This window comes from Coffea arabica, chromosome 11c (genome assembly GCF_036785885.1).
Source record: "Coffea arabica cultivar ET-39 chromosome 11c, Coffea Arabica ET-39 HiFi, whole genome shotgun sequence".
In the NCBI taxonomy this organism is placed as follows: Eukaryota; Viridiplantae; Streptophyta; class Magnoliopsida; order Gentianales; family Rubiaceae; genus Coffea; species Coffea arabica.
This window is the reverse complement of record NC_092330.1, coordinates 3428387-3446497: the sequence shown is the minus strand read 5'-3', so window position 1 is coordinate 3446497 and position 18111 is coordinate 3428387. Positions and strand designations below refer to the sequence as shown.

The 18111-nt window shown below is 36.3% G+C and overlaps 2 protein-coding genes and 1 long non-coding RNA gene across 7 annotated transcripts; 2 read left to right on the top strand and 1 right to left on the bottom strand.

The window, feature by feature from the left end:
* Nucleotides 1–673: 673 nt before the first annotated feature.
* Nucleotides 674–4357, top strand: LOC113716430 (uncharacterized). The gene is made up of 4 exons (XM_027240756.2): nt 674–943; nt 1158–1211; nt 1855–1983; nt 3927–4357. The coding sequence occupies exons 1-4, from the start codon at nt 812–814 to the stop codon at nt 4053–4055; spliced, it is 444 nt and encodes a 147-aa protein (XP_027096557.1). The 5' UTR covers nt 674–811; the 3' UTR covers nt 4056–4357.
* A 2055-nt stretch (nt 4358–6412) lies between these two features.
* LOC113716704 (uncharacterized) lies at nt 6413–14431 on the top strand. Of its 5 annotated transcripts, XM_027241101.2 has the most exons (6): nt 6413–11734; nt 12023–12220; nt 12336–12480; nt 12845–12965; nt 13269–13392; nt 13804–14431. In XM_027241101.2, exon 1 carries the CDS (start codon nt 6717–6719, stop codon nt 11667–11669), a length of 4953 nt encoding a protein of 1650 aa, XP_027096902.1. In that variant the 5' UTR covers nt 6413–6716; the 3' UTR covers nt 11670–11734; nt 12023–12220; nt 12336–12480; nt 12845–12965; nt 13269–13392; nt 13804–14431. The 5 variants fall into 5 exon arrangements, with proteins under 5 accessions (XP_027096902.1, XP_071926790.1, XP_027096904.1 ...); XM_072070689.1 differs by lacking the exon at nt 12023–12220 and having other exon boundaries at nt 12845–12927; XM_027241103.2 differs by lacking the exon at nt 12023–12220.
* Nucleotides 13678–14794, bottom strand: LOC113716705 (uncharacterized). The gene is made up of 2 exons (XR_011823052.1): nt 14663–14794; nt 13678–14479 (listed from the first exon to the last, which is right to left on the bottom strand). It is a non-coding gene; the product is annotated as an uncharacterized lncRNA (long non-coding RNA).
* Between the last annotated feature and the right edge of the window lie 3317 nt (nt 14795–18111).

Sequence of the window (18111 nt, the reverse complement as noted above, 5' to 3'; positions counted from 1 at the left end):
AAAAATCTAATGCTAGTTTTTTTTTTGTTGGGTATCAATCTGGATAAAGAGTGAATAAATTATGAATCAATGAATTGGATGCTCCGCCTAGTTCCAATGATGTAGTTTAACAAATTTCTATTTTTATTAGGTAATTTGTTACTCACATGCTAGCAAGGAAATTTTTAGTCCTTAATTTTATTATTTAAATTTGTCGCTAGTTTGCTTCTTTATTATTATACATGACTAAATTTTGTTAGTAATTAGAAATTTTTTTTTAATTGTCCTAAATCTGCTTTATATTAGATACATTGGGGACAACATTTACACTAGTTAAAACTTTAGATACTAAAATTACACAAACACTAAATATTAGAGGTCAGATTTATTTTTGTTAAAAATTTAAGCACCAAAACTACTCCACAGCTGCTAAACATTGAACACTAAAATTGGAAATTTTCCTAATAAATATAAGTATTGCAATATCAAGTCAAATAAAGTGTGTATGTTAATCATTTCTTTCACAACACAACACGAGTTAGAGAATTTCAAAAGGACATTTTTGCAATATTCTTAAAATATGATAAGCCTACTCGTAGTTCAACCAAAATACAGGGAAGGCAAATGTAATAAACTTTAGAAGATGCCTAATGTATAAATTCATTCAATGATAAATATAACGGTGGGACATAAAATCATCGGGTATCAAAAAATAGCAACTTTCACCGCCAATTCTTTCTCTTCTTTTCCCTCAAATTGGTGAAACCCTAATCCGAGCGTAAACAGGAGAATATATCAGGGAAAGATAGAGTTCGGTGATTCGAATTTCGGAATGGAAGAATGCGGTAGGGCTGTCGGTTTGGGTATGAATGACGGCATAAGCAGCAGGATTAACAGTTCTTTGAATATGGAGGCTTCGACTTCATCTTCAGTACCAATTAACTCCTCAAATATCGGGTTTCAGGTTTACCTTCTGGGCCTTTTTATTTTTCTTTAATCAGTTGTATTTTGAGTATTTTTCTGTTGAATTTTCGCCAAATTGAAGGTTGGTAACTGTTGATTTCTGTTTATTTTGAAATTGAAATATTTCAAATTTGTTTGTGTTGGGTTTTTTTTTTTAGTTCAGTGTATTTTGATCAAGGAAGTCATATTTTTTTTTTTTTGGGGAAAATTGGCAGCTATTGAAGAAGCATGGTTGGAAAGAAGGCACAGGCCTGGGAATTTTTGAACAGGTTCTACTCTCTATAACAAGGCTTTGTCTTTATTTTGTGCGTTAGTTATTTTATTTGTCTGGCCTGGGCATTAGTATGTTATTTTTTGCAAAAATCCTTAAGATTTTGGGATGTTTATATATCCCAAAATGGTTATTGAAAATTGCAATTTATTACTGCTTTGTTACTTGTTATGTATTGTGCCGTGATCCTATTCACCCCGGCAGCAAAATTCTTTGCTATGATGTTTGAATTTCCTCTACGTTTAGGCACCAATCTTAAATTTTCATTACTTTTGTTATATCTGGTGGAAAGGAAATTAGGTTTTAGTCTACTTTCTGGTGAGACAGTTAATTCGATCATATTGAATTACAATATTTACTGGCTGCTTCAGGACATTCCCTGGGGCTCTCCATCTTCCAAGTTCTGCCACTACAACTGTAGAACCAAATGAAAATAAGAAAAAAATATTCAAGAAAATAAACATTCCGCATCTCAGCTTGTTTAACTAGGGTCAACAATTGCACGAACCTTGTATCTGTCCATTAGCTTTACATGTTCACACCATCTTATTTATTTCTTTCACTTGCTATTCTTGTACTATTAGAATTTGTCTTGTTTCTCTTTATAATTGGATTATTGATCAGTTCCCGATGTTAAACAGGGCAGGTTGGAACCCGTAGAGGCTTATGTGAAGAAGAATAAGCGAGGATTGGGAGCAGACAAAGTTAAAAAGGCAAAAGAGAAGTCAAAATGTGCTGACAAGCATTCTGATGATAATGAGAATGATAAGGTAAGAATTTATTGCATTTGGGAAGGTCTTGAGTAGTCAATTGAAATAATTCCCTCAGTCATTGATTCCTGCATTTTGTTATTAGGGATGAAAAATCAGGTGGCCTTTCTCTTTTAATATATTTTTCAGTCAAGGTTATTAACCTAGTCGTCATTTATTTAGCGTTTTCAAGAATGTAGGCTGTAACATTCATACAAGGGCAGCACTATAGCTAGATTCTCCTCCTAGTACTGGAGGCTCACTAAGGAGTCCCAGCCACCATATTAGTGGCCTTGTCATTGAGCCCATCGCTTCAGAAATCTTGTGGCGATTGGTAATCAAAGCGAATTCAATTCCAATCTATGGCTGAGGCTGAGATAGTTCCATAGTCAAGTTATAGGGCTCTACCAAATGAGCCCAAAATCCACTAAATAGTTATACTTCTAGATAGTTAATAGTGTTCTGAACTGCTTGCCTTCAACAAATTAAATTTAAGTGTGTTTCACAATTACATATACATTTCAACAAACATAAGCTTTTGAATCCTTTTTTTTTAGTGGATTGTGCAGTCAACCTGTCAAGCAACCAACTTATTTGCATGTCCAAGTAAAAAAGGCCTTGTCACTACGTGATGCTCAATTTGTTAAAGGCTTCCAAATTTTATCAGGATTGGGCTTCTGCTTCACTTGGCCCTTGCTATTGCAAACCTCTTTCTAGTTCTTTTACATAGATACATCATTCTCAAAGTGATGGATATTTTATACTTTCCTGTTTATTTAGTTTGAAGAAGACGAAAAATAGCTGCCTAAACAGCTATCTTTGGGCAATACAAGATAAAAGTATGACTAATTATGGTGTGTTTTTGCTTTGATATTCATCAATAGCTTCCCATTCAAAAAATCTGAAATGGAAGAGGAGCATGCCCATGCCTTAATATTCAGAAGGTTCAAGAAACAAATTAAGGTTTTTATTTATTTGGGCTATATGGCCTGGGGAAAGGAATTAGGAGTTCATTTTTTGGTTCTAATTGAACCATTTGGACAATCACCAGGTTTGGGGGGGGGGGGTGTTTTATGTTGTATAATATCATATTCAATAGCTTTATTCAAGCACCATTTAAGTACATGGGATTATCATCTTGCTCTCATGTCTTGTTTTTCCTATTCAAATTGAAATGTAGAAAAGACTTTCTATTGTTTGGACAACCTGTTGTGATGGTTTATGTCTGAGATACTCTCTGACTGGAAAACAATGTCGCAATCTGCATATTATAAATGAACTTCATGGGGATCTCTTTGGCCTTTCTTACCACATCTAGTGGACTCTGCACCAGTGTCAAGGAATTGTAATAGCAGTATATCACCTTCATGGTTGAGATCATTTTTGAACAAGTTCAACATTTTGAGCTCATTTGAAAAAGAAAAAAAGTGTTTGCTTTAGCTCCTTTGGATGTTCAGTGGAGCATGTACAAAATAGAGCTAACCTTCACTATGTGTATAATGCCCTTTTTTCCAAAGTATAAGCTCGTTATAGACTTGTAGTTATAACAACTCTTCTCACTGTGTTATCTTTTTCTTAGGTCCCAAATTTGTATTCATGGGTTGCAGTGGTGATTACTGTATTACTATTTTTAAATTTCAAGACATAATTTATATGAGCTTAACTGTTACAATTGTGTCTTTTCTAAAAAATTTTGAAGGTTAATACTTGCGTAGTTGAGACCCTCTTGAATTATCCTAGTTTACAGTCTGAATCAGGGCAGAACTTTATTGAACTGGTAACTTAGTATTTTTGTTTCTGGGTCACAGGTAGCTAATAAGTTACTTTGTTTGATCTAACTGACAAAAAGTCAATGTTGAAGCCTTGCAGTTAATGTTGCTTTTTGATTGTTGAGATATTATATACCTTAAGTTACTGATACTTGTACCCGATAACTACTGATGATGCTACTGCTTGGTTTTCAGCCACCACTTAAAAGTACGGCTAAGCGTGTGACAAAGAAGATGAAGAAATTGCAAGAGTTGGAGAAACGCTTAAAAGAGAAGGAATTTGAGCGAGCTTTCTACAGGGAGTTCTGGCCAGATAATGTCTGACTCACATAACTTCCATGAAATGCTTTGAAGGTTTTAGAATGTTATTTGAAGTTCCCACTGTGATCTTGAAGCTGAAGGAAATGAAATGCTTCAAGTCTTGATTCTTTATACGTCTATGCTACAAATACATTAGATCTCTAGTGTCCTCTGTCTTACATGTATGGGAAGATTTTTTTTTTTAAGTTCCTATTGTAGTTGTAAATATGAAAAGCTTTGTCCCATTCTTGCCAATCGTTGGATAGAACACTTTACTCGTGTAGTGTAAATTCATAATTCAAAAGAATCGTAGTTTCAGTCTTTCATATGATATACTCGTTGACAGTAAAAGTCAATCTGCATCTTTTCTAGCATTGTGGAGCTCAAATGGAAATTTTCGTTGGCTTCTTAAGCTGCCATCAGCTGGCTAAAGGTTCACTTTGGTCCACTGGTAAATTGTGCTGTACTGGTTCTCTTCAATTTGTTTAGGGGTTCCGGCTTTCTTCCTTTGTTGTTCTGATGTTTTCCTAGATATCGAAGGGTGCCCAAGCACGTAGGGGAGAAAACTGGGCCTGTTAGGAAACTGGTTTTCTGCATCATAGGGATCGCAACGGAGTGGGTTTGGGGCCCTGCCCCGAATCCGTCCCATTGCCAAAAAACTCTCTCCACCCCCAGCCCTCCCTGCTTCTCTCCGAATCCGTTTGTGGATGATAATTTGAATTTTTTTTGGATGTTTTTATTCAATAGATCAAAGTTAAATTCAAAAAACAAAATAAAATATGCAGTTGAAGAAAGTGAAAAATAAAAAATGGAACAAGAAAAGTGTTAAAATAAAACGCTATGAAAAATTAAGGGTCTTAATTAGATTGTATAAATAACACCTGAGAATATTCATAGAACGCGTAACATGTCTATACTAGATACCAACAAGGAATTTGATATCTCCAAATTAATGTCCTGTTTCATAATTTGATTAGCGAGATGCTTGTAAAGAAGTTGGAGTCTAGGAATTTTATGCCTTCTAGGTATGGGAATTCTAGACTTCTTAACTAGGCAAGGAAGATTTTGAATAAAATGTTAGTGAAGCACGTTGTTATCTTCGAATGCATTGATCATCAGATAGGCCAAATTTGTTAGGTATAGTGAAGTCTTGAGCTTTTTGATGATATGTAGAGAGGAAGAGTGAAGCCTAACAATTGTGCAATGGTGACTTTACTGTCTACTTGTGTTGGTATTGGAGTTTTGAACAGGACAAGTGGGTTCATGCTTGGATAGAAATGGGATAAAAGTCATGTTTAGTTATCAAACATTCTAATATTATCATCATTTGATTATATACTATATTACATTTATTTATATTAATAAATTGAAGGGGCAAGAAAAATTCTCCCCTGTCCCTACCCCCGCTCCTGCTCTCGCGGTGTAAGTGATAAAATTAAAAGAGGTTCAAAATCACGAAGCAAATATGTAGAACCCAAAATATTCACCAAAAATATATAGCAAATATATTTCATAAAATCAATATACGAGAGAGGCAATTTACACACATACAGGTATGTGTGGGAGAAGAAGAATAAATATAAAAAATAATATATTAATCACACACTATAATAACAAGCCTCTAAAATCTTTCTTCCTTATCAACTAAACACACTAATATGACTCTCTATTTATACATACACTAGTTGACTTCATAAACAGGTCTTACAACAATAAAAAAATTTTCTAATAAGATACTAATTTCAAAACAATAAAACTGCCATAACTTGATTCCAATATAATTACGAAAAATCTTAACTTGACTAAAACATTATTAAATAATAATATAAAAATTTTTAATATTGAGACTTGATTTAATATGCCAACAAAATAAAGTTCAAGGGGCATGCATGCGAGACTCGCAGAAAAACTCAGGGAATGTAAGGACATGTTTGGATTACTTGTTTCCATCGGAAAATATTGTCGTTTTCCGTGATCACATTTCCCTATCATCTTTTTCTTTTACATATATCAAATCGCTATAGTAATTTTTTCATAAAAAATGACGAAAAATGCAATCCAAACACAATCTATTTTTGCTGCAAATGGACTCTGATGAAAAGGATTTCAAATAGCAGTTAGCTTCTACGTTGAGACTGTGTGGAGGATGACGGACAGCCCATCTGATTATTGGTGCCGCAGCCTCTCGTGAACTTTAGTCAGCTTGCCTTTAACTTTTCTGAGCCGGCATCGCATCGATAAAGGAAAAAAAAATAATTACAACACACTGCTAGTGCTAGTTTTTAATCTTTTTTTATTTATTAAAATGATAGATTTTTATTGATTGAGAGCTAAATTGTATAATTCTTGAATAAAGGCTCGTTAAACTTTGCAAACGCGTATTAAGGCACCGAGGAAGTCCAGCATTCCTCATCTTATATTAAACTAACAGCATAATTGAGCATTATTCTACTTCTTATACTATCTCATTTGACGAGAAAATAAATGAGCATTTCAAAAACAGCAATGTTAATGTAGGGATGTCCTCCATTTGACTTGCTTTCCACAATACAGTTGAATTGCCTTTCTTTCCATCAACTCATCCAATTCCGTTTCCATCAAACTTCCCCAGCTTAGTTTTTCTTCATCATACATTGTCCTAGCTCAATCTGCCGCTAGTAATATCTGACTGATAAAATTAGTGAGATGGGTCAGTCTGCTTCTGCTGCTTCTTCTTTTAGTAGCTCTTATGCACCTGGAAAGTTACCAGAAGCTTTGGAGGAGGTGGAGAAGCTATTGAGTAAGCTAGAGAGTCAGATTGAGAAAAGGAAGTTCTTCAGTCTCACGGTTCTTCTGGATCAACCTGACAGCAGCATGTTGAGCACTCTCAGGGATAAAATCAAAAAATTCCGAGTGGAATTTGGATTCCTGAAAATGTTTTCCAATATGGTTGACTTGTTGAGCTATGGGATTTGGTTTGAGTTGGCACATCTCCCCAAGATTGAAGCTGGAATGGACGAGATAGCCAGGAACTTTCTGATTGCTAGCAAAAAGTTTGATAAGGTTTCCAAGCTGATCCTTGTAATTACCAACTTGTTGGAAAAGATGGAGCTCTTGAAGCCATTAGTTGAAGAATCCTGTGACTATTTGGGGACGAAACACTTCCTGGAGGTGAAGCAAAAACATCCTTCCTGGGATAATCATTTTCATTGGGATAGTTTTCTCAGATCTGTTCAAAAGAATCTGCAGACACTATTAGAGAAAGCTGCTGACTTGCAGCAGCTTGACCCTCTGCCTCTGATTGCACAAATAAAAGCTTTCCAGGAGAGGCTAAGTTATCTGGCCAATTTCTTTGACCGCGTGTCGATTGCTTGGACTCGCAACGCTTATCTGAAGTCTCTGAGGATTCATGTTGGAGCTCCAACCATTCGAGCAGCAAATTTGTCTTGTTTGTGCTGGCTCAGGGGGAGCAAAATGGATCAACATATGGCAGAAGAAATGGCCACTGCCTTTTCAAATCTGCAACAGAAGCTGGATCCTGTTTCCTCTTCATTCCTTGACACGATGCTCCGTTTCCTGGGCACTATCAGGCGTCATGGTGATATTAATTACCCAGTAGACATGTTTATTAATCAGCTTCTCGGTATAGATAGGGAATATCCCTTCTTTTCTGAGTTCAGTGACCTGATAAAATCTTTCATTGAAGCACGAGATGGGCACAATAAGCATGTAGAACCGATCTTGCCAGATATGGCAGTGGTGTTTAGGCAGGCAGGATCTCTCGAGGTCCTGGACTCATTGAGCATAGAAGGAGGTGGAACCGCTGATCTGGTGCATTTCAAATTGGTTGCATTACTTCGTCTTCTCAGAGCAGAGATTGTTATCATTGAACTCCTAAGCCATGAGGACTTCACCATGGAAAGGACTTCTCAATTACTTTTCCAGGATGCGCCCATACTCGACAAAATCATGAGAGGGCAAGTTGGGTTTCTTTCTTTGAACTCCAAATCCCTATATCACAAATCTGCTGATCCACCAGAAGATAAGATGGAATTCTGGAAACAAGTCTATATGCTATCAGGCGAAGTAGCTAAACGCCTGCGATTGCTACCATTCTCCTTCAAAGAAGGAAAACTCCCAAGGTATGGAGTGAGGAGTAAGCTTCTAAAGTGGCTTACTAGCATTTTGGTTTTCAAGGCAAAGGCATATTTAATGGATCTACTCAACTGTAACAATAGCAGTTTGGTTCTCCTAGTGAAGGATGATGTTGGAACACTTGAATCCCTTGTCGCGTCAATCCTACATATGCCCAAGAAATTCATCTTTGTGGACCTTGAGAAAGTCACGGAGGATGAAATACTCGTCTTGATGCTTACTGAATCAGTGGCTAGGCAGGTACTATCTTTCTGTCATTCATTTCATGCCACTCAATTCACAGAAGGTGTGATGGAGTTGCGAGATCAGCTTTCTGGTTTGATAGAGATAACCAAGCAATTAATTAGTGAGATCGATGTCCAACTTCCACTTATTAAGTTCCCAAAGACTAATGGACTCGGCTTTCTTGATTTTCTATTGATAAGGTTAAGGGAATTTCTGAAGTATGAATCAGGTTCAATTTTTGTTGAGCAACAAAAAAGGGGTTTTATGAAGCATAAGTCTGGTTCGATTGGCTTTGTTAAGGAACACATTACGGTGATCCTATCAAATTTTGGATTCTTGAGATCTTTCCTTGGGCAGCAGGACTTCGAGCAACAAGAATTGAGAGAAGTTGGCATACTTGTAGCAGATGCGGCTTATAGAGTGGAACTTATCATTGACTCAATTGTGTTGGGAATTGGATCTCATTGGAAAAACTTGTCCTGGCTTTATCATGTCTCAGAAAATATTGGACATATTAAAAAGCAGCTCACAGAATTTGAAGAGGAGGCCTGTAATGTTGGAGCTGGGAATTGTTCACAGACCATGGGGTGTGAGATTTCACAGACTAGCGCCTTTGAAATCGCTGAAAATGTAGCAGTACAGCAACAAGTGACAGTTGATCGACCTACAGCAGGATCTTCGCAGGGAGACATGAGGTGTGAGGTTTCACAGACTAGTATCTCAGAAATTACTGAAGATGTGGCAGTACTAAATGATCAGCAACAATTGATAGTTGGTGGACTTATGGGAAAATCATTACAGAGAGCTGTAGGGTGTGAGATTTCAGAGACTAGTACCTTTGAGATTAGTGAAGATGTGGAGGTACTAAACAATCAACAAGAAGTGATAGTTGATCGACATACAGGAGGATCATCGCACAAAGTGATGGGGCAGGAGATTTCACAATACAGTACTTTTGAAGTTACTAAAGATGAGGCAGTACTAAATGATCAGCAACAGGTTATGGTCGATCGACTGACAAGAGGATCATCACAAAGAAACACGGGGTTTCATAATTCATGGACTAGTAAATTTGACACTAATGAAGATGTGGTGGTACTAGATGATCAGCAACAAGTGATAGTTGATCGACTTACAAGAGGATCATCACAGAGAGATATAGTCTCCATTGTTGGAATGCCAGGAATTGGCAAAACAACTCTTGCCAATAGAGTGTTCCACAGTCCTGATGTAGTTTATTACTTCCATGTTCGTGCATGGTGCTGTGTTTCACAAGTGTACACAAAAAGAGACTTGCTGCTTGGAATTTTACAGCACACCATTGAGCTCACAGATAGCATTCTGATGATGACCAATGAAGATTTGGAATTCATGTTGTATAAAAACTTGAAAGGACGCCGTTATCTAATCTTTATGGATGACGTGTGGAATATTGAAGCATGGGATGACTTGAAGAGCTCATTTCCAGATGATGTAAATGGAAGTAGGATTCTGATGACAAGTCGTTTACTTGATGTTGTTTCAAAAGTCACTCTGGAAAATGATCTTCTTCATCTTCGTCCACTCTCTGAGGAGGAAAGTTGGGAGTTACTAAAAATGAAGGTATTTTCTAAAGAAGGCTGTCCCGAGGAGCTACTGGAAGTTGGAAAAGAAATTGCTAGAAATTGTAAAGGACTACCGCTTTCTATTGTTGCAATAGCTGGTCTCCTACAAGGGGAACACATGAAACCAGACTCGTGGAAACAAATTGCAGAAAGTTTGAACTCAATCATAGTTATTGATCCACAAACAAGGTGCATGGACATCTTAGAACTGAGTTACAAGCATCTTCCAGATTATCTGAAAGCATGTTTTCTTTACTTGGGAGCATTTCAGGGGGACAAGGAGATTCCTGTCAGGAGATTGATATGGCTGTGGATGGCTGAAGGTTTTATACTGAAAAGGGATTCAAGGAGCTTAGAGGATCTTGGCGAGGTTTACTTGAGAGATCTGATCGGTAGAAGCTTAATAACAGTTGCCAAAAGAAGATCAAATGGTAGTGTCAAAACATGTGGAGTTCATGATATGGTTCGCAATTTGTGCTTGTTGAAAGCTAAAGAAGAAAACTTTTTGAAGTTGGTAACTAATAGTGATGAGCCTTATGCTTCTTTTGATGATAATGTTGACTTCGATGATTTTGATCCTTCAAATTCCGTGATATACGAGGAACATCGACTATGCATGTCTATGAGTCGACAACACTTTGTTGTGTCAAGGCCTTCTGGCCCATATGTTCGTTCTCTGTTGTTTTTTGCCACCAATGATGCTTATCCCAGATGCCCTTATAATGTCTCATTCATTTCTGAGAACTTTGAACTTCTTAAGGTGTTGGACTTGGAGTCAATCAACATGGGTAGTTCCTTCACAGATGGAATAGATTTACTTGTTCAGTTGAGTTATTTAGCTGTTGGTGGTGATATTGACTCTATTCCATCATCATTAGCCAATTTACGGAATTTAGAAACTCTTCTTGTCAAGGGACTGAAAGGAAAGGTCGTACTACCAGATAGCATTTGGCACATGACTAGGTTGAGGCATGTTCATGTAACTAATCATGCTGCCTTTACCTTGAAAAACATGACTGGAAGTTACTATCAATTAAGTAACTTGGTCTCCCTTTCCATGCCAACTCTTTCTTACGGGGAACATGCAGAGATTATAACAAGGAGATTGCCCAACCTTCGAGATCTGAGTTGCATTTTCTCAAAATCAAGGGGCTTCTCCACAGATTGCTATCAGTTTCCAAGATTGGAAGACCTGACGCGGTTGGAGTCACTCAAGGTAGTATACCGAGGAAAGACTACTAATACAGGTGAATTTAACTTCCCCTCAAGTCTTAAGAAGTTGAGCCTATCAAATTTTTTCTTCCGGCAAGATCATATTTCAGCAATTGGTAGACTAGCAAATCTTGAGGTTCTCAAGTTACTTTCTTCAAGTTTTGAGGACGCAATATGGGAGATGGGAGAAGGGGAGTTCCCTGAACTGAAATTCTTGAAACTAGACAGCCTAAACATTGTCGAATGGAATGCCTCCTCTGATCACCTGCCTAACCTTCAGCATCTAGTCTTGCGAAAATGTGAGAATCTCAAGGAAGTTCCAATTGATTTCATGAATATCCCAACATTGCAGCTAATCGAAGTGCAACTCTGTGGAGAATCAGTTGAAGAGTCACTTAGAAGACTTAAGGAGGAGCAACTTGAATATGGAATCGAGGATTTGAAGGTCCTTATCAATCATTAGATGGGGATTTCAGATCTTCATTTTCTTTACATGGATCATTGGCGTGCTTTACATCCTATTGACAAGTAAGTGAATTTGATCTTGCTGGTTGTTCTTCCCCATTTTCACTTAAAATTGGTTGCGTACTCTGGCTATTGCCATATATTGAGTGCATCATCATTAAATTTTTACTACTGCTTTGTAGCCAATGTAACTTACACTTATGTTTCGTTTTGGAACCATAGGCCTTTTGTTTTATATTCTGTTCGCAAGTAAACACTATTCTACTGAAATCCTAATTATCAATCTTTTCCGGGTGTCTTCAACAAGTGCTCTTGTGTGATAATGTGTTTTTCTTTTTCTTGGTTTTGAAGTGACTAGTGACCAAAGGGTGAAAATCGGAGTTGTTCTAGCTACAGTGGTTTCATTGCTTTTCGGATGGCAGCTTTTGATAGTTAAAAACACCGGCTAAAGACAGAAATTTAGGCAATCATTCATATAGAAGCATAAAGCTGGGGATATGAATGGGTGGTTGAGGTCATGGCTATTGCATTTTATTGCTGCATGGATAGGTGATAGACTCGTTGAATTTCAGGAACAGTAACTCTTTAGAGTTATCTTTTGTTTCATATTTCTTTTAGAAATCTTTACATTTTTGTTATCTATTTATGAAATCTCTAAAACCAGGAAACAGGGATGCCATGACGCTTTCTCTGAATAGTTTCCATTTCAAAAGCATCACTGTCCTTGGAAGAACACGGCGTCATGATTTTCTTCGAGCTCAAGTATCTCTCTTTTCATGAAGATGCTTGAGATTAATACTTTTGACTAGGTAAATTCAACTTTGTCGCCATACAACAATGACGTATAATTTATTGCTTATACAATTTTACTAGTTACTTTCAGTTATTAGCATTCTCTATAACTTATTCAATACTGGGTTCAAAGCATCCGAAGACCTGATTTGGCTCTAGAACAGTAGTAAACCATTGAGAAACTGAAGGATACTCATTATAGGTTTAACGAAAACTGGTTGCTTTAACATGTAACTCTGGTTTAGTTCTAAACTTTGTCGACCAAGGGTTTTTCAGTTGTTTCTTTTCTCTCTCTCTGGCTCCGTATTTGCGTTGATATACATTAAACAACCGTACTTGTCCTCAACAATTTCTGCTTTGTTGACATGAATTCTGGTGCAGATGTTTGCTGCAGTTCAAGTGAAGATAAAATGCAAAGTCTCAAAAGCTCTCAAGATAAGAATGGGCAAACTCACATTGGGAAGGTCTTGGTGACGATAATCATCTTGCTCTTCTTTCCCTAGTATGTTGAACATGAAATAATCTCAATCTTGCTTATTGACTACTACAAATGCTAATACTTGTTTCACCCATGCTTAAAATAATAAGTAAGATTTTGGGAAAATTAAGGATGAAAATTACTTAACACAGCTTAATAAACCTATAAGATGCTACATTCAGTCAGCTACAATCGCCTGCTCCTGAGATTACTGTATTCTTTGACTTTATGTATGAATAAATTTATGTTGGGTTTGTTTTATCACTTTTCTGCCTAAATGTTGTTCCTAACTAGAGCGTTGATTTGTTCCTAATGTGAAATAAGCAGGCAGGAATCAGCAAGGATGGTGTGAGGATGAATGAGTGAATGCTTGGACCAAATGGAATGAGAAAGGCAGAAGAAAAGTCATAGAAGCTCGAGAACTATCCATTCTAATGAGAACAGTGGGAAGGTAAATATCACCTTCCTGGAGTTAGAGAGTTTTCAGTAGAGTTCAAAAACTATTTGTGCATTTGTCTTGTGTACGTACCTGCACCATTGTGTGTGGTTCGAGATTCATCAATTGCTTCAGTTTATGCAGAGATTAAACGGATTTTTGAAATTCATTTTCCTAATGCTCACTTGATCAAAATATTGTGCAAATAAAGAATCTCAAACAGGAAGCCGAACATATGCTGAGTTGTGCTTCTTAAAAAATGATATTGCTATGTGTTCAATGAAATAGTTATTCCTGGTAACATTAAGTGGTTGAGTGCCAACATCCAATATCAGCTGTCAAAAGATTACCTCAAGCAATTAGGAGTTCATGTAGTTGGGATCATGACAGGTGAGGTACTAACAGTTATCTTTTGTTTTCTAACAGAAGAATTTCCAGAAGAAGAGAAGTAGGGATGGCTGAATAACCAACAGCATGAAACTCTAAATGTGCTTTCTTGCACACATAATGCAATTTTTCAAACCTTGGGGGAGAGGAGGGTTGGGGGAACTGTCTGCACCTGCGATGTACCTCGGGAGGTTGTTGAAATCGTCCCGATATTTACCATGATGAACAAAAGCATATGCAATTTGCAGCAAGGCTTTCAAATCTCTCTTTAGACATCTCTGAACATGAAAGCTCACATGCCAGTTTCAGCGAAAACAAGAAGAACAACCCTTGGAACACGTCAACGAAAGAACGGAGAGGAGGAAGACCGGAAAGATTAGAGACCCCAACATCAGCATTGGCTTCCTCCCTTTCGAGTTGGATACTCCATTTAACCGGATGCAGACATCCTCGACAAGTCTACTTCGAGGAATATCGACAAGTCTTCATTAACCAAAGGTGGACTCAGAAAGCACTTCAATTCAGCAAAGTGGAGTGATGCATTCAAGTAATTAAAGAACAGACTACTCTATGAAATTCTCGTCACCTGGCTTCTGTCTTTCTGAAGCTGTTCCATTATGACAAGCACTGGCTCTATTCCTAGACTGATGCCCTGCTTTCTCCCAAACATTCCTATAAGGTTGTCATAGCGTCCCCCAGCAGCAATCGAACCAACCTGCATGACGTTGACATTGGAATCCCTTCTAAACTGCAATCAGATATACCGAAAAGGAATCTAACTCTAGGTAGCTAAAATTAAATCTGTTTTACACTTGTAACCTCTTCCTTCTAGCAAACTTATGAGCAAATTAACAGAAAAATGAACACAGAAAAGAAGATTGGGAGAACTGAAACCTGCCTTGTCAAATTGGTTCATGTCACTTAGAAGTCAATCACTCTAGAGAGAGTTGGAGTGTTGCCGCTGTGGAGCAGGAAGGCAAACAAATAGTACATCATATACAACAAAATCCAACACCACAAACAACCAGAAAAGAGGAGTATGCCAACAATAAAGAACCTGACAGGCACTTGAGGCTTCATGATCAATAAGAATAGGGCAAATTTCACTTTACCCTCATGTGGTTTAGCCTTTTTTACATAACCCCCCTATAGTTTCAAAAGCTATATATGACCCTCTCATAATTTGGATTAAAATGTCAAAGTGATAGGAATAATAATTCATAACGGAGTCAGCTAAAATGTCAAAAATACCCTTTTATAAAGTTGAAAATTATTTATTAACCAAGGGGGATTATGTGTATATTTTGAAAACTATAAAGGAGTTATATGGTGAAATATTAAACCATAAGAGGGTTATATGGTAAAATATAAAAATCATATGGGATTACTGTGTCATGTATTTATAAGGGTAATTTCGATATTTTTAGAAGTTCCGTTACGAATAACTATTTCTGTCACTTTGACACTTTAATTCAAACCATGAAGGGGTTATGTATAGCTTTTGAAACTATAGGGGGGTTACGTAAAAAAATGCTAAAGTTTCAAAAGGGGGAATTGGCCAATTTAGCATTTTTTTACATAACCCCCTATAATTTTAAAAGTTATACATAACTCCTTCATGGTTTAAATTAAAGCGTCAAAGTGACAGAAATAGTGACACAAATGTGCAATTGAATTAAACATTTTGAATTAAAGTGTCAAAATGTGACACAAATAGTGTCATTTGAATTAAAGTGTCACATTTTGAATTAGTGACACAAACTCCAAGTCTTCAGTGTCAAACATTTTGAATTAAAGTGGCACATTTGTTCTAGATGCAATTGAAACATTTGTGAATGCAATTGGCCAATTACTACTACTTCCTATAGTTTCAATTGGCCAATCTAGCACATTTGTAAAAAAATGCTAAAGTTTCAAAAATGTGCCAATTGCGTCTGCAACCTCTTCAGTTAAACCCTTCTCATTCACCTAGAGTTCTCACATTCAAACAATAAAAACTTCAAAGCCCAATATATCAAATATGAAAAAGTCAAGTACAAAATAATTGTTAACTTGGATAAAAGGCAAAAAAAGTGAGCAATAGACACTGAAGACTCCTTGAATAATGTAGAACAATCTCTTGGTTATGGAGTCAAAGGAGATGGCTTGGAGTTTGGAATTGCCCCTATATTCGGATCCTATGAGGACAACAAATCACCTAGTTTCTGATCAATCACGAAAATTTAGATAAAAAGGATTCTCTTTTAAGTTCTAACGAACAGCTACACTCATTCCATGACAGCTTTTGAGTTCATGATATTTTTCAAATCAAGTAACCATTAAAGTCTAGAAACTTGCCACATTCATATGCTTATGATTTAATGGCAGTTGATGCTTTAAAAAACTGATTGCATTTCAACCAACGATCAATCTTTTGATACTTTCAGAAAGAATAAAAAGCTCTGGACTAGCATTTCATGGCTTCAAATACATGAATCTTCTAGATTCAGATTTTGCAACTACAACACAAAGAATTAAAACCCACTGAATCTAATCAACTCAATGGTTGTTAGCAAAGCCATGCAACATGGATATTTATAAGTCATGAAAACAAAGATGTACTAAGTAGTAACATACCTGTACTTCCAAGTCCTCCGCTTGTACTAACTCATACATCCAGCTGATACACTTAAAGTTTCTTATATATATAACTGATAAACATTAAACACAGATTCCAATTCTTGAAAAATTGTTGATTCAGTGGTTTGCTCCTTCTAAATTACCTAGAAATATGTGGATGTTCCTGCAACCACGAAATTACCAACTATATATTATCATTCAAACAAAAGTCATTAAGTGCCTGAATTTTATCAAAAAACCACAGATAGGTTACTAAGCGATTACTTAAAAAGGCAAGAAACCAATCAGAGCAGGAAACAAGTAATTAGAATAAAATGGTTCAGGGCTGGATAATATGAGGGTTGACGACATGAATTTCAATATCTTCAACAGTTACTAGTCAGCCTAGATAAAATAACATAAATGAAAAAAAAAATCAAAAGTAAAACAGAAGTTGCAGGGCCATACCATTTCTCTCTTTATCTACTCAAAAGATTGTCTGTCTAATTTGTCAATGCTAGAACAGATTCAACTTCACCTACAAAAAAGTTACCAGAAAAGCCTAGTTAGATGATTAAATGGTTAAAACTTCATGTTTTTGTTAGATTTAATAACTCAATCATCAAATGGAGTTAAGTAAGAAGATATTTGGATGATTTTTGATGAATTGAAGTAATTTAAAGTGAACATGAAGTATAAAATGATCAAAGTGTGAAATGCAATCAAGTTCGAAAGAAAAAAAGTTTGACAGCTCCAATGCCTTCTAGTTTTTTGGCTATAACTCAAGCTACAAGTACTAGATTGATATGATTCTTGAACTATTTTGAAACTAAAACATAGAGCTAGAGAAATCAATTTCATAAGTTTTCATGGTGAAAAATCTAAAATATAGAGCTGCATTTTTGCTGCCAACATCTAAAATAGGGGTTTGACATATGATCAGGGTATTTTAGTTATTTCTTAATCTACAGGACTCCAAATGAGATAATTCTTAAAGCATTAGAAAGTTAACTCAAAAGTTACAACTTTTATACTTTGTTTAAGGGTTACTTCATCTTCCATTATTGAGAAAATTGCAGTTTAATTTGGTACAAAAACATAGTAGTTTCCAAAATCATCAGAAATGTGCAAACCTCAAGGGGGATGGGGGGGGGGGACAAAATGCTACCCAATCGTGACCCGTCACCAGCGTTTTGACCTAGCATATTCATATTTCAGCTGCTTTATAGTTGAAACCAGTTGCACTTCAATTTGTAGTTCTTTTCTACTACTTTTTGATCAATTTTCTGAACGGATTTCAGTTGGAAAGTGTAAGAAGCATCTTAAAGACTTTGAGAATCAACTTTTGGCAATTCCAAGAAGCAATTTGCAACAACTTTATCAAGTTGTTTAGGAGATTCGATTTTCTATAAACAGGGCCTCTTGTGAACATTTCTTACAACTTTGGAGGCTAGAGAAGCTACACAAAATGTAGTCTTTCACTAGAATTTCTTAGTTCAGTAGCTTAAGGTAGGATTAGTATAGTTTTTATTCAATCTTTGTACTAGCTAGACATGGATGAAGATTGAGAATTGAAGATGAAAAGATTGATGCTCACAAGTGATAAGGGGTTTAATCTTTTCAACTCTTTACTTCTTGTATTTGAATCTCATACTTAGTGTTAATACAAGTTTGGTATTTGTTTTCATTTTCTTCATGCTATGCTAGTTTCTATACCTAGAGGATGGACGAACTACCTATGATTGTTAT